The sequence below is a fragment of the Phalacrocorax aristotelis genome, chromosome 2, assembly GCF_949628215.1.
Source record: "Phalacrocorax aristotelis chromosome 2, bGulAri2.1, whole genome shotgun sequence".
Lineage (NCBI taxonomy): Eukaryota > Metazoa > Chordata > Aves > Suliformes > Phalacrocoracidae > Phalacrocorax > Phalacrocorax aristotelis.
This window is the reverse complement of record NC_134277.1, coordinates 18,637,918-18,652,810: the sequence shown is the minus strand read 5'-3', so window position 1 is coordinate 18,652,810 and position 14,893 is coordinate 18,637,918. Positions and strand designations below refer to the sequence as shown.

The 14,893-nt window shown below is 41.4% G+C and overlaps 1 protein-coding gene across 14 annotated transcripts in view; it reads right to left on the bottom strand.

The window, feature by feature from the left end:
• The window catches only part of ABI1 (abl interactor 1), an 84,119-nt gene that overhangs the window by 47,962 nt on the left and 21,264 nt on the right, over positions 1-14,893 (bottom strand). For all 14 annotated transcript variants that reach the window (XM_075082600.1, XM_075082607.1, XM_075082604.1 and 11 more), the window contains exon 2: positions 12,001-12,168. In XM_075082600.1, the coding sequence (XP_074938701.1) occupies positions 12,001-12,168 (168 nt within the window). The remainder of the gene's footprint in view (positions 1-12,000; positions 12,169-14,893) is intronic.

Sequence of the window (14,893 nt, the reverse complement as noted above, 5' to 3'; positions counted from 1 at the left end):
CTGTCAGTGCTGTCTCTTAACATGAGATTTAGGGTGTAGGAGGAAACTAAATCCAAACACAGTGGCACAGGTCAGAGATTAGAGAGTTGAGAAAGTCTAACTCGTTTCAGGCTGTTTGATTTGACTTCTCTCTCTACCTTAATGACCCATAATTACATGAAGATAGCACATTTCTGGAATGATTTACAGGTTTCACCTCCTAAATGGAGATCATCCTCAGCTGCTTCAATGTCTCTCTCGTCACCACAGCAGGCAAAAAGTGCCAAGTTGGAGCACTGGTAAAACACAATATTTCTACTGGTCACCACTCTCAAATGCCATGTTTCATCTGCCAAGACACACATGCAGGTCAACTGCATAATTTCAAACTAAATTTATTTTAAAAAAATAAAAATCCAGGTTTAAATAGTAATTTATTTTCTGCTAATTAAGAGGAATAAAAATTTGCTAGCCCACATGAGCTGGCATATTATTAGCTTACCATACACTACTTATCAGCTATTAGAGAGCAAAAATATGTACACTGCTCAAAAACTTCAGTAACACCTTTTCCAACCTAGTTTAGGAGACAAGCCCTACCCACAGTACAACTCATCTCTTTTAGTCCCGTACTACATCTGGCCTTGCTGCATCTCGCCCAATATTTGATTTAACAACACACGTAAGAAAATCCTATAAATGGACAAAGAAGGATCAGCATCCCAAAGACAACATTTATCCCCTTTTTGGTCAGATAAAGGTTGATTTGTGGTTTGAAGGCTTATCCTGCAATCTTATACAGCCTAGTTTTGAACACAGTTCAAAAATATAACTTAAATAAAAAGCAATCCCATAAAACACCAAGTTCAACAAGAAAGCAGAATTTCTGATGATGAAATCAAGCCTTTCAGTCATCATTAAACATTTCCTTGTTCTTCTATTTTCAAAAGATGGCCCAACTGACCTTTCCTGAAGCAATGATACGTTTTACTATTTCCATCGTGACCCCTCTTAATTCTAAGGTCCCCATCCTACTTGTTCTCACTTTGTATAGAAGCCTGATAGCTTTTAATCACACCCTTGTTGCTCCTGGTTTTGCCACATACAGGTATTTGAGATAGCGTGATAAGATAAGGTTGACAAGACATTATTTTTCTCTCGCAAGCAAGGAACAAAGAAGCCTGTTAGAAAAACAACAAGCTATGCTTCAATCCTCACATGGCACCACACTGAATTGTACTGAAGGATCCATTGTAAATAACCATCTCAGGGCAACATGTGAGGGGGAAAAAGCAAGTGCTTTTAGGCATGAACAGGTGAAGCTACAAAATCACTGCACATTAGCATTAATACAAGGGTACATTCGGGAAGAAGTCATAGCTATTTAACAAATTCTAAAAGAGGAAGCAAAGTATAAGATCTGTGATTCTACGGTCATGTACTATTCATATTTTCATGCCCATAAGATATAATTAGGCACAATATTAGGCAAAATTATTTAGTAATATAGCTACTTGCTGGAACCAGGAAAGAACATTAGAAAGGAAAATGACAGCTTTAGTAATCTATTTTTTGAAATTGAGTAAGAGGCAGACATACTTTGATGGTGGTTACTTCCGCATGCACAGCCCGTGGTCCAAATGGGAATTGCTGAAAAAGCAAATCACGGCCCTCACTAGCTGTCGCTGAAACTGTGCTAGTCCAAAATATATTCCGATTTTTCTCAAAAAAAGAAAAACCCTACATACAGTACAGCTTTTAACCAAACAAATCTACTATTTTATTTCCACTACCACCACAACGCCCCTTCTGTGATGGCACTAGCAGCAGGATCAGTTAAGAATCAGGAATATTCTCCAGTGGAATACATAATTCTGAAAAAATAATATTCATTGTAACCTATTTCTATTTAGGTGTTTAGCCATAAGTTATATCAATTGATACAGTTTCACACACATTTTTCACACACATTTCCACAGTGAAGGGAAACTTTTCGCTTTGTGCTCTGCAACTGCCCCAGTGATGCAGAGGTCACACTGTCCCAGGTGATGTTGGGAAAAGAATACACACCGGGGCACAGCAGCCACTTGACAAGTGTTTGATAGATTAACACGGTTGGGTAGATTTCCACACTTTGTACACACTTTTTCAAAGCTAAATAAAAACAGAAGTTGTCCCAGCTTTAGAAGGATAGCTAATAAGTCATTCATATACCTCCCACGAACTAATAAAAAAGATCATTCACTACACATAAATAACTGTAAGGCAGCTTTTACAAGACCAGCATAACATACCAAAAGGTTGCTAGCCAGAGACTAAAGTCAAACCAGCAGCAGTATAGAGAGTGGCAGAATGTTACTGCTGGCTTATAAAACACTCCTGTCAATCATTACTGGGTTTTTCATCTGCAGATCAAAACTTATGTGCCCCCCAATAAAACCAGCCAGCAGAAAGCACCACGCATTTCCCTTGTGAACAGTACAAGAAGTCCAGCCACAAGCACCCAGCAGCACATGCTCATGCGTTTGAGTGGTACATTGTGAAGAGGGGTAGCTTCAGTGATGCAGTACAACCAAGACTCCTCTGCTCCACAATAAGCTTCTTATACTTGCTTTTCCCCTCTTTTTCCCTAAATATAGTCAACTCAAGCATAACACTACCCAGCTATGATGAAAACCGACATCCCAAATAGCTGCAATGGATGGTGCTGACAAGGTGACTGACTTAAAGCTTTGGTAGCTTCTTACCTGCTGCTATATTAGACACAATATTCTTATAACCACCACCTCATACACTGCATTTCCTTTTTGCTTTGCCCTTATGCCACTAAAACATTGAATTAGGGTTTTCTTGTCTCTGTCCATATCAAACAGGAGCTATTCAGATGTGAAGACTGCTGGTTTACTGAGACTTGAAACAGAAGGAAAATTTAATTTCAGGCAATCTAATCAGATATATCTGAAATAAATAATAATTTAAAAAGACTCCTTGAAAAGTCCAATATGTGACTTTCAAGCAGGTTAGTAATGCATTTCATTTATGCGGTATATCTTCCAGATATGAGATGTTTCCATTAAAAAAGAAAGTTCGCACAAACATCCCTGACTCCTTTGTTGCACAAAATTATCAAAAAGGCCTTCCAGAGTAATGTTCACAGTTCTGGGATTTTTGGCTTTGATTTCAGAAAACAAGAGACTGTATCAGGCCTCTTAATTTAGTATTTAATGAGGTATCTAGAGCTTATGGCCAAATACACATTCAGCAGAAAGGAGGTTTTAATGATCTAAAACACATTGACAAACATGCATTCAGACTGCCCTTCCACCAGACCGTGGAATGGGAATCAGCAGCTGAAGGAACTCATTACAGTCAGCAACTATTAAAGTTACCAACTTCACCCATTCCCCCAAAACATGTTCAAACCCTGCATTCACAAAAAAGAAGAGGGAATAAAGAATGGCAGGAAAAAAGTTTCTTGCTCAGTTCCTTCTTCTCCATCAAAGTAACTGACCTTCCCCATCACAGAAAGGCTGACAGCTGTGGTTGCTCTCTCATAGGTGTACATAATTATCATAGGGGGTTTTTTTGTTGGCCATGCGTTGGGTTTTTTTGACTACATCAGCTGAACTGTACAGGAATTGCAGACAGATCCTATGTGTATTCATTTGTGGTCCTGAAGGGAGTTTCTCAACAGAACAGCTGACAAGGTAACCCTTACACATTATACTACATCCTGAGCAATTTACACATATCATGTAGAAGCTTATATGCACAAAGATAAAAACAATTTTAATAAGCAGATAGATAACCAGAGCAAGCACAGTACGACTTCTTGGAGCCTTGGCTTCTATCACAGAAAGTACAGGAAGAACAGGATGTGAAGCAAAGGCCACAGAGATAACTGTCAGCACTTTATTAGGAGAGGGACCATCCCCAAGGCAAGGTTAATCTAAACAAAAGGTATAAGTTACTTCACCGTATGTAGAATATTTGTGTCTGCTGATCAGCAAGGGCATTCCAAGAGAACCAGAGAGAAGACATTATCTTTCTAACATATATAACATTAGATGGATGCTCTAGCTCCTGCAGAAATACTTCATCTCTTCACACACTTGTGGGCATACAGAAAGGAAAGTTTCTACGGAAGTGGAGTTTACAAGGATTTGTAGGCATGGAGTGGCAGTTTCTCCCCTGACTTTGTAATTGTCACCCCCTCACCATTTAGTTCCTATAGCTTATGATGTACCTTGCAAGGATACAAAGTCAGGTTTTAGGATATATCCAGCTACTGCAGTGTAACACTGAGAAGAGTCATGCCAGAGGGTAACCCATTCCAGTGCTGCACCACACTCCAAAATAAAAAGGAGTTTCCCAACTCCATGCACTAACCTGTACAGCTTCAATTTGTGGCTAACTATTCAACATCACACCATCACTACACCAAGAGAAAGACTAACTGCAAAGATGACAGAGCCAGACTTAAGTATTTGTAGGCTACCATTACACCACTGCTTTGCTTCCTCTTTATCAGACTAAACAAGCACAACTCCTTCAACCTCTCCTCATGGGCTGCATGCTCCATGCCGCTGAGCATGTCAGCATCCCTCTACTGGACTATCTCCAGTTTTCCTAAATCACTCTTGAACAAAGCAGGGGTGACACAAATTAAAAAAAAAAAAAAAAGGACATCACTCCAGGTGAAGCCTCATCACTGCAGAGCAGATGATAATCACTGCCCTTCATCTGCCAGCCACACCCTTCCCAACGCAGCCCTGCCACGCTGTTTCTCTTATTCAGATGGCCTTGTGTTGTTGGCTCATGCTCTGCACAGCATCCACCAGCACACCAGCTCCTTTTCAGCAGGACAGCTACTCACAGTCACCCCCCAGCACATAAAAATGCATGGGGTTATCCCACCTCAAGTGTAGGGCCTTGCACCTTGCCCAGTTTCCCAAGGTTTTTGCTGGCTCAATCCTTGTGTTTCCCAAGGTTCCTCTGCACTGAAGCTCTGCAATTCAGTATATGAACCATCTTTCCTAATTTAGAGTTACTCCCAGATTTGCTGAGGACATGCTTTATGCCCTGACGGTCGCCAAAGAATATTCTGAACAGCGTGGGCTCTAGTATCGACCTTGTTTATTAGCAGGCATCAACCATTTGCTAGTTCTGGCTGATTTTCTTTCCAGTTAACAGTCCTTTTGTCCAGCCCATATGTTCTTCATGTCAGAGAACAAGATCACAGTTTTAAGCATCCTCTTCTTTTTAAAGAGGGAAATTCAGAGTAGAGACACCTGGACAGCTGTCCTTTGGAAGCACAGTCATCACTAAGAGCATCTGGATAAGTCTTTCGCTCCCATCTGTAAGTGTAATAAAGTCCTTTACATAATTGCTTGTTCCTAGGCATGACCACCCACATTGATCAGCAGGTGATTTGTCACATCTTCTACCCTCTTTCTACTTCTTGGCTTTCAAACATTTATCTGAACTGTATTGTGACCATATACCACAATCCATGAATGCAATATCACATTAATTCAAAGGACGGTCACACACACACACTCAGAGAAAGCTCTTTCCCACAAACTCAAACACAGAGTCCCCACTGTATGTGCACTGCCTTATGACTCTTCAAACATCAGAGACCTGCTGAGCACCTAACAGCTCTTGTGCTCTTCTTCCCTGGCACCAAACACCAGTTATTGTGTCCTCAACTTGCTACTACTTAGGAGCTCGTCCCTTCAAACCACATAACATCTTCAGCAGAGCTTCTCTGAAATCTAATCCACATCAGCCCTGACTAGTTGCTCACCCAGATGAAGAGGCCTCAGTATTTGGGGATGGGGGTGGTGTGTGTGTGTGTGATTCAATACAGGCTACAGCTGTAAGTTTCAAGTCCTACAAGAAAAGATAACATCTGTTTATTTCATTATTTCCCCTGACTTTAGCTAGACAACCACACCATAGAAACAGAAGGCATTTGGCTTTCTGCTTGCATGCAGTATTTGAATTACACATGCAATGAATTAGACATGGATGGTGACAAGCAAGATTCTTCCAAACTAATTCATGGATTATTTTTTTTTTAGTTCTAGAAGTTTCTAACTTTTAATGGTGACAAAAGATGCACTTTGTTTTGCTGAGGGTTATGCTTTCAGAACACAATTTTGTAATACTCCCTATTTCGCACTAGAGGAGAGCTTCAGATGCAGAAGAATACCTTAACACTGAATGTTTAAGGGGTGCAGTGTTTCCTGGTGCAAGTCATCGTTTCTTAAAAAGGAGTCTATTGCTTGCTCCATGCCTCAAGAGTCATGGATTTAAATACTGAGCTATTTAAAAACTGTTTATGCCTAGGGGAAAAAAAAAGTAGTTGCTACACCCAGTACTGCAGCTGCTCTGACATTAATGTGAGCCCTGATCTGCTACATTTTTCAGTTTTGACACAGTAAACAAGAATGTCCCTGTCGACCTCTCTCTCCTCTGACGAATCTGGCTGTCCCATCTTCACTCTCTTGAAATTTGTGGGAGTGAAGCAGCAAAAAAAATTATCTTAAAGTACATGTTTAAGTATGCTCATTTCCAAGAGGAGGAGAGAAAGAGGGGAGAACAACCGAGAAACAGTTTGTCAAAAGAGCAAAATAACATAGGCCCAAATTTCTAGAGAAGCAGTTTTCTCTTGTCAAATATTCAAACTATGAAGAGCTGAATTTTTAACTTCTCTACTAAAAGACACTGGTTTTCAGAATGAAGGGAGGTATATGAGAAGATTTTTTAATTTTATTTTTTAAAGAATTAACTCATTGGCTCATGGAGCCATGCAAGAATGATACAAATGAACGACAGGAGTTTAAACAGCAAACTAGAATTTCATTTAATACACACAGCAAAGAAACATAATGAAGCATAAACTGCATTCAGAGCACAAATATACAGTGTCTTGCTTTGTCATCAGGGCACACAAAAAAAATCCTGAGTTTATTTTGTTGCAGCACACCTTTACAGATGCTGAATTTTAAGGTCTTCATTCCTTCCCGTCCTCAATGTGCAAGGTCCTTCCTGGTGGCTCCCATTGCAGGCTGACCCTCAGCTTCTCCTTTCCCCTTTCACTGCCCAGTCCATGGATTTAGTTGTCTTCCCTAAAATTGCTACAAAAGAAAATACTACATATTCCAGGCACCTTAGCCTTCATATGCTATGAAGAAAGCAAAACACCTGGCTATTGCTGTTTAGTCTTCTTCAAGGAAAATTTCTTTTTGGTCACTGCAACCGAAGGCAATCTATACTATAGCAGAACTGCTGCTCTGCTGCTACCTCGCATTTGTGGATGGACAAGTCAGCAGTGATCGCTAGGAACCACATGCGGCTCAAGTCCTTCCTCCATTGCCTTTTTACACCAGTGTCCCATAAGGAAAGTTGAGATGGCACACCGTAACAGCACTGCACTTGGGCCGGCTCTGCTTTCACACCTTACGTCAAAACTAACTCAACTCCTACCTGCAATTTCCCTTCTAAGTATGGCCATTCTCAAGGCAAATAAAAAACCAAACTAAAGCACCGAATAGGAACTGACAGAAATATGCAATATAACTATGACTGCCAGCGAAAGTTTGTAGTAGGGAGTCTAGAGGTATATATAGAATCATTTAGGTTGGAAAAGACCTCTAAGATCAAGTCCAACTTAACACTGCCAAATCCACCACTAAACTATATCCCTAAGTGCCATGACTGCATGTCTTTTAAATACCTCAAGGGATGGTCACTCAACCACTTCCCCAGGAAGCCTGTTCCAATGCTTGACAACCCTGGTGGTGAAGAATTTTTTCCTAATATCCAATCTAAATCCCCCTGATGCAGCTTGAGGTGATTTCCTCTTGTCCTATTACTAGTGACCTAGGAGAAGAGACCAACACCCACTTTGCCACAACCTCTTTCCAGGCAGTTGTAGAGAGCGATGAAGTCTCCCCTCAGCCTCCTTTTCTCCAGACTAAACAATTCCAGTTCCCTCAACTGCTCCTCAGAAGACTTGTTCTCTAGACCCTTCACCAAATTTGTTGCTCTTCTCCGGATGCACTTCAGCAACTTCGTGTCCTTCTTGCAGTGAAGGGCCCAAAACTGAACACAGTACTTGGCACTGGCGAGGCCGCACCTCGAGTACAAGGGCACGATCACTTCCCCACTCCTGCTGGCCACACTATTTCTGATACAAGCCAAGATGCTTTTGGCCTTCTTGGCCACATGGGTACACTGATGGCTCATGTTCAGCCAGCTGTCTACCAACACCTCCAGGTCCTTTTCTGTCAGGCAGGTTCCAGCCACTCTTCCCCAAGCTTGAGATGTTGCATGGGGTTGTTGTGGCCCAAGTGCAGGAGCCGGTACTTGGCCTTGTTGAACCTCATACAATTGGCCTTGGCCCATCGAACCAGCCTGTCCAGGTCCCTCTGCAGAACCTTCCTACCGTCAAGCAGATCAACACTCCCGCCCAACTTGGCATCACCTACAAACTTACGGAGGGTGCACTCCATCCCCTTGTCCAGATCACTGAATGATATTAAGCAGAATCAGCCCCAACAGTGAGCCCTGGGGAACACCACTTGTGACTGGCCACCAACTGAACTTAACTCCAGTCACCACCACTCTCTGGGCCCAGCCACCTAGCCAGTTTTTTACCCAGTGAAAAGCACGCCTGTCCAAGCCACGTGCAAGCCAGTTTCTCTAGGACAATGCTGTGGGAGACAGTGTCAAAGGCTTTACTAAAGTCTAGGTAGACAACATCCACAGCCTCTTCCTCATCCACCAGGCAGGTCACCTTGTCATAGGAGGAGATCAGGTTAGTCAAGCAGGACCTGCCTTTCATAAACCCATGGTGACTGGGCCTGATCACCTGGTTGTCCTGTATGTGCACTCAGGATGATCTGCTCCATAACCTTCCCTGGCACTGAGGTCAGACTGACAGGCCTGTAGTTCCCTTGATCCTCCTCCTGGCCCTTCTTGTAGATCAGCATCACATTTGTGAACCTTAATGCCTTTAGTGAAACCTTGACACTCATGTTGGTCCAAAGTATAGACTTATCTTCCCCCCCAGATCTTGACTAAGAGGACGAATAGGATCTCTTATTCTGGAAGGGTTTGCAAACTTCTCCAGAACAGTGTCAAGTCTCCGCTCTGCCATGTCAGAGCAGCTTTGAAAGGTCAAGTCAGCTAGGCAAAACTCAAAGTCAATATCAAGGGTTTAAGTCAAAAAGCTGAGCTGTATATGCACAGCTCTGTATATGGAGTGTGGTAAACAATTATGTGGCAGGTCACTCCAGATCCACAAATTACAGCTGAAAGACAGCTATGACTGTAGAAAATATAGATGCAGCTGGGCAGGTTTTTGCTCTGGCCGCTACGTAAAAGCCATTCCTGGAGCTGTTCACTGCCTCCATGTGCTCAGAGCAGTGCTCCCTCACCACAGTGTGTGATTACTCATGTGAAGCCTCTCTGCTCTCAAGAAGAAACCAAAGTTGAATTAATTTTTTCCTATAAAAGCAAGCAAACTTTGCATCTGCAAAATTAAGCTCCAGTACAAGAATATAACACTCCACTCCATCACTTAACTTTTCATAAGTGCTTTTTCCAGTGAAGAAGGTACACAGCTAGGAAAAATACTGAGTGGCTACTAATCAAGATTAGCTATCCAGCTATTTAGCCTAGAGTCATTCTGGAAAACATGCACAGAGAACTGAAACACAGTAAGGGAACAGAAACTGTCTGCAGATCAGAAAACTCACAGGACTTTCTTCCATAAAGAAAGGTGTTTTAACCAGAAAAACTATCAAATTGTACCTTATTTCACAGATATCTGTTCTACGTTGCAAAACCCCGAATTGAGTAATTGACTGGCAATGCCTCAGGTCTGTTTTCTAGGCAATATTTATTTCATGGAGAGGAATTCCATTCTAAGAATATGTTCATCTTCATGCTTTAGTGGCATGAAAATATTCATGACTGATACAAGCATAGGGAAAGACACTCTGGAGACCTCAGAGAATTTAGAAACAGCCTATCAAAGCAACTGCACAACAGATTTAAGATACACAGCTGAAGCATTTGAACTGAAACATTTCAAAGCAAATAGCTAAGCTGGTGTGTGCGCATTACCTGTATCCAGTTTAACTCTACAAAATTAGTCTGCAGAGGTTCATTTAGAAGCAAGGATTAGTTTCAGGGAAGACCAACCAGGATAGAAACTACAAGCAACTGACCTTGCTAAACACTCCTCAAAAGCTCTACAAAGCACTGATTGTTCACGGTCTTTAGCAAACAGTTCATGTATCAGGTGACTCAACAGCTTTCAGCATAGTGCCTTCAATTCAAGCAGCAAAGTAGTACAGAGGGTTAACACCTTTTGTGCTAGTATCAAAAATTTTGGCTTTTTCCATGGTTATATCAGTGGGCCAATGAGAATTTAACAATTGCTTCACACACACTGCAGCTCTCAAACACATAAGGAAAGATGTGCTCAGTGCAAAAGGGCATCCAATGCTTGAGAAAGCCTGTAGGTTCAGTCCTTTATCCAGTCATTTCTTCAGAGGTATCATAATTCTAGCATCAAGAAACCTCCGAATACTTGACAGAACAAGAAACTTATCTACAGCAATTGCACTTCCTCCTACTTTCCTGTTCCAGTGGCAGGTACTTTTTAAATATTTGATACAGCTTTTAACGCTATGCAGCTCTAAGCACATACTAACTTGTCAAGCCTTTTCGAAAGGTTTGTTACTAGGAGGGCTCTTTCACATGCACTGGAATCTTCCCCCTGCTGACATGCTTTCAGTGAAACACTGTGCTGCCCTTTAACAGAAAGATTTTAGAAGCCATAATTACTCTGAAAGAACAGTAAACAGGGGTCAGCAGGGCCTAGAGGGAGACAGACAGCAGAGGCCACGAGAAGCATTTTCTTTCAAGTATTTGGTCTAAGGTGTACTACTAACAGGGTACTGGCTGACTAATTAAGGTTTTAGATTCACCAGCTGCACTGAAGAACATTTGGGGTTGAACCCTCTGAAATTTGTTTATGAAATGTCTCAGGCATAGGATATAAAGCCCAGCAAAGATCCAACTGAATTTCAATAGGAGCACATGACAGAGCAGGCACTGGGACCTCAACAACTCCCTCAAGCCTACTTCAGAACAGCAATGTAAGGGTGAAATAACTGACTGGATTCTGTCCCTCCCTTCCTTGGCACTACTATGGCACACAGCTGATTATGCAATAAGCCACTTCCAGGTTCAACACAGCAGACATTTTTTGGCTGAGTTACCATACAATTAGACCAGCCCCAGATCAGGTACAAGGCAGGCAGCAGCAACAACTTTCCCCCCTCAGCAGCAGCCAGCTAATTTGAAGCTTCAGCCAAGGAACACAGGCTGCCACTGACAGGAACAGGCCTGTTCTTTCCCATCATCTATTTCCATGTCCTCCCTGCATCAACTCTAGCAATACTGCAGTCACAGTACAAGTTAGGTCAGCTCAGTCATACAACTGCCTTGGCTTGGAAAGAGTTTGGCTTGAGCAAGTTTGGCAGCACGTGAACCCCTCTCCCTCTCCACACAGCTCACGAAATTACGTCATGCAAGGGTATGAAATCAAGTGACATTACTGCATTTGTTGCAAAGTTAAATAAAATACCACTGCTCATACAGTACTTCCATCTGGATTTCCTTCAGAAACAGAATCCTCCTCTCTACCCCTCCCTGAACTGCAGCTTCAGATCTTGGAATCTTAATAATTAACTCTTGCTTGAAACCAAACATAATCCCAGCACTTCTTGATAAAGGAATTGTTTTATTTCAGTCATAACCTCCATCATAAAGTAGCTTTCATAAATATTAAAAGGAAAAAGCATTACCGTTTTCTATAACATTACTCAGAGAATTCCAAGAGCTCAGCATAAACTATCCAGCTCAATAATATAAGAGACAAGATAATGTTTCTTCCAATGCTGTCAGTCCTCTATTTTAAAAAGAAAAAAAGATTACCTGGGAGATATGGTTGATGGAGGACTCCATCCTCCGTAGCTGGGATGCTTGGATGTCCAGCAGTTGTAAGACATTGTTGGCCAGTGCATTGATCTGGTAAGCAACACTGGCTAGAGATTGAGTTGTGTAGGCTTTGGTCTCTTCTAATGCTTTCCTTTTATCTGGAGCCTGTAAAGCAAAAGAACAAGACATTTTCTTATGGCCAGGTAAAGAGTGGGGGTGGGAGAAAAAGACAGGAACAACAAAAAAAAACCACAAACCTATATTCACAAGAATCTGTAGTCAAGAAGATTTGACTGTGCAGTCAAAGTACTCGATCTGCATTTACGTTTAAAAATTTCTCAATAATAAGGAACAGATAAAGAACTTGAAAAATATTCAACCATAATAAAGTTACATGCCAAGAAACAATTCATTCAGTAGAAAAACCTACACTATTGTGATTCGTTGGAGTTCCTAAAGCCTGTCCAATCCTTCATTTCCGAAAAAGCTTCCAGTTCCCCAGAAACACTGAAACACAGCTTTTGCCATCTCTTAGGAGGTCATACAGCACAGGCCAATTAAAAGACAGAAAAAGTATTTTCCCACAGTTGGGCATCCTCTACTGCACATGCCACCTACAAAGCCAACCCTCCTGCTACGCTGACTACTACTCCCACAGCCCAGGAGAAGGGCGAGTAGAGCATCAGGATGGCATGCACAGAGGGCTCCTCCTGCATACTGGAGTGTTTCTGAAATTATCCCGTCTCATACAAAATCTTAATAAACTTTCCTTGACAGCTGAGAAAGTTCATCATTGACTGAGAAGACACGTGTATTTTGAGGTGTCAGAAAGGAGCACAGCTTCTACCCCACTGAAGGGCAAAAATATAATGAAAGGATCACTTTCCTACTGAAATCACACTTTGCTGTGGTAAAGTCCTCAGTCTGCCCTGAGGTACTGCTCCCTAGTCAGAGGGCAGGTTACTGTCCAAGATCAGCAAGTGCTTACATGACTTGAATCGCACGGCCCAAATAAGTCCCTTCTCACTGGCAGGATGGGAGGTACCAACACCACCTCCACCTGGAAAACACACATGCACCCCACCCTGAAGGGCCCTCTGCATCACAGCTCAGGAGCTGGCAGCGGAGGCCGTGTACTTCATATGTCACCCAACTTGCAACGTGCAGCTATCCAGAATTCTCTTTTCTTCCCTTTGTAGGAAAGGTGCACTGCATAAGGATTTGCAGTACATAATGACTCAGTGCTGGCATAGTTTCTTCCTCATTTTATTTATTTGTGGAATGGTCAGTTGATCTCCACAACCAAAAGGAAAGGTTCATATTAGTAGTCCCTTCCCACTAGACCTCTGTCTATTTTTGTTGTTAGTTTCTTGGAATAACACTTGACACACATTGCATATAGAGCAGTTAAAATATTAAACACAAAGTCAGGAAACAAAGAAATTCCATTAGCATTCAACTGAGCCCTGTGTTTTCCAGTTTCCATGCATTCATTCATTCTTAAATCCCACCTCATTTCTTCACCTCAATATTTTAGTTTAACATTCACAAGTGTTAAATCTACCTGAGTTAAAGTACAAAAAGATGTAACCGCTAATAATGAATCCTTCTTGTGTCTCTTGCATTAAGGAGAAAACCAAAGAGCAAGCTATTCATATACATCATAAAGTTGCAGTATGCCCTAAACACTGCAACACAAGCTATGCTAGGCTACCTTTTAATTACAGATTTTTTTAAACAAAGGTGAATTCCCCCCAGTCCAGGAAATATGTTCATATTTATGAATAGTGTTCCTAGCAGTGTTTTGACACTTACTAGAACACTTGGTTGATGCCATCCTTCAAGCGGATTCACATACAGATGCCTTCTTGCTGCTTCGCATTATAGAACAGTTTAACGCAATCTGTTGCCAAAAGGTAAAACAGCTATTGCATGTGCTACAGCCACACAATGCAAGACTCCACTTTTTAGTATTTCCAAATGCAAACAAAGCTACCTTTCACCTAAAAAGAATATTGACATTTCTAGCTGTCAGAAAACATTAGTAAGAGTCATTTTGCTTCTTCAGAAAACAAACTTTAGTGGTAGATGATGTGTAAAACAACTACTAAATGTTCAAGAAGCAAGTTTCCAAAAGCATCCTGGCTTTCCAAAGAGGCATTTTAAACTTCAAACCATCACTAGCAGTGACTTTAAAAATACTGTCCTACTGAGCTGGAGCTTAAAGAAAACAACTGATGATTTATACTTGAACTTCTACCACTCTGGACAATGGTGAAAATGAAGGTAGCCGCTTCAGTGATATCTGAAATAAAAGTTTTACTGAACTAGACACAGCCAATAAAGCAGCAGTCAACACAATTCTAACTATATGTAAACGCAAGTGTAGATCTGTAGTCTTTACTCAAGCAGTTTTCTTATGACAAAGTTTCAACTAAATAATGTTAGACTGAACACTAACAGGTTACAAGGCCACAGCACTCAGTAATAGTGTTGTCAAACGAGAAAACTTCAGTGTATAAAACGCTTCTTCTCTAATGATTTGTTGACCAAATGCCTTGCCCTCATTTTCTTAAGCACCTAACATTTTAGTTATTTGCTCATATGACTAGTTTGGCAGCAGGATTAGATTAACATAGTTGTGATGTGGAATGTATTTATTTCCTAGCAGAACAAGGTTACAAACATTTTCAAGCTTTGCAGACAGTTCAGGCAATTTCAGTTTAACAGTTTAGATTAGAACTAACTTGACATATAGCCTTTTGCATTTTTTAATCAGACCTGCTGGCATCTGCAAGGTATAAGCTGAAGGCTTCATAGCCAGCAAAAGAGGGAGAGGAGAGAAGCCAAGAGCAAGCCAAGAGATATGTAGCAGCAACAGGAGGAAGCA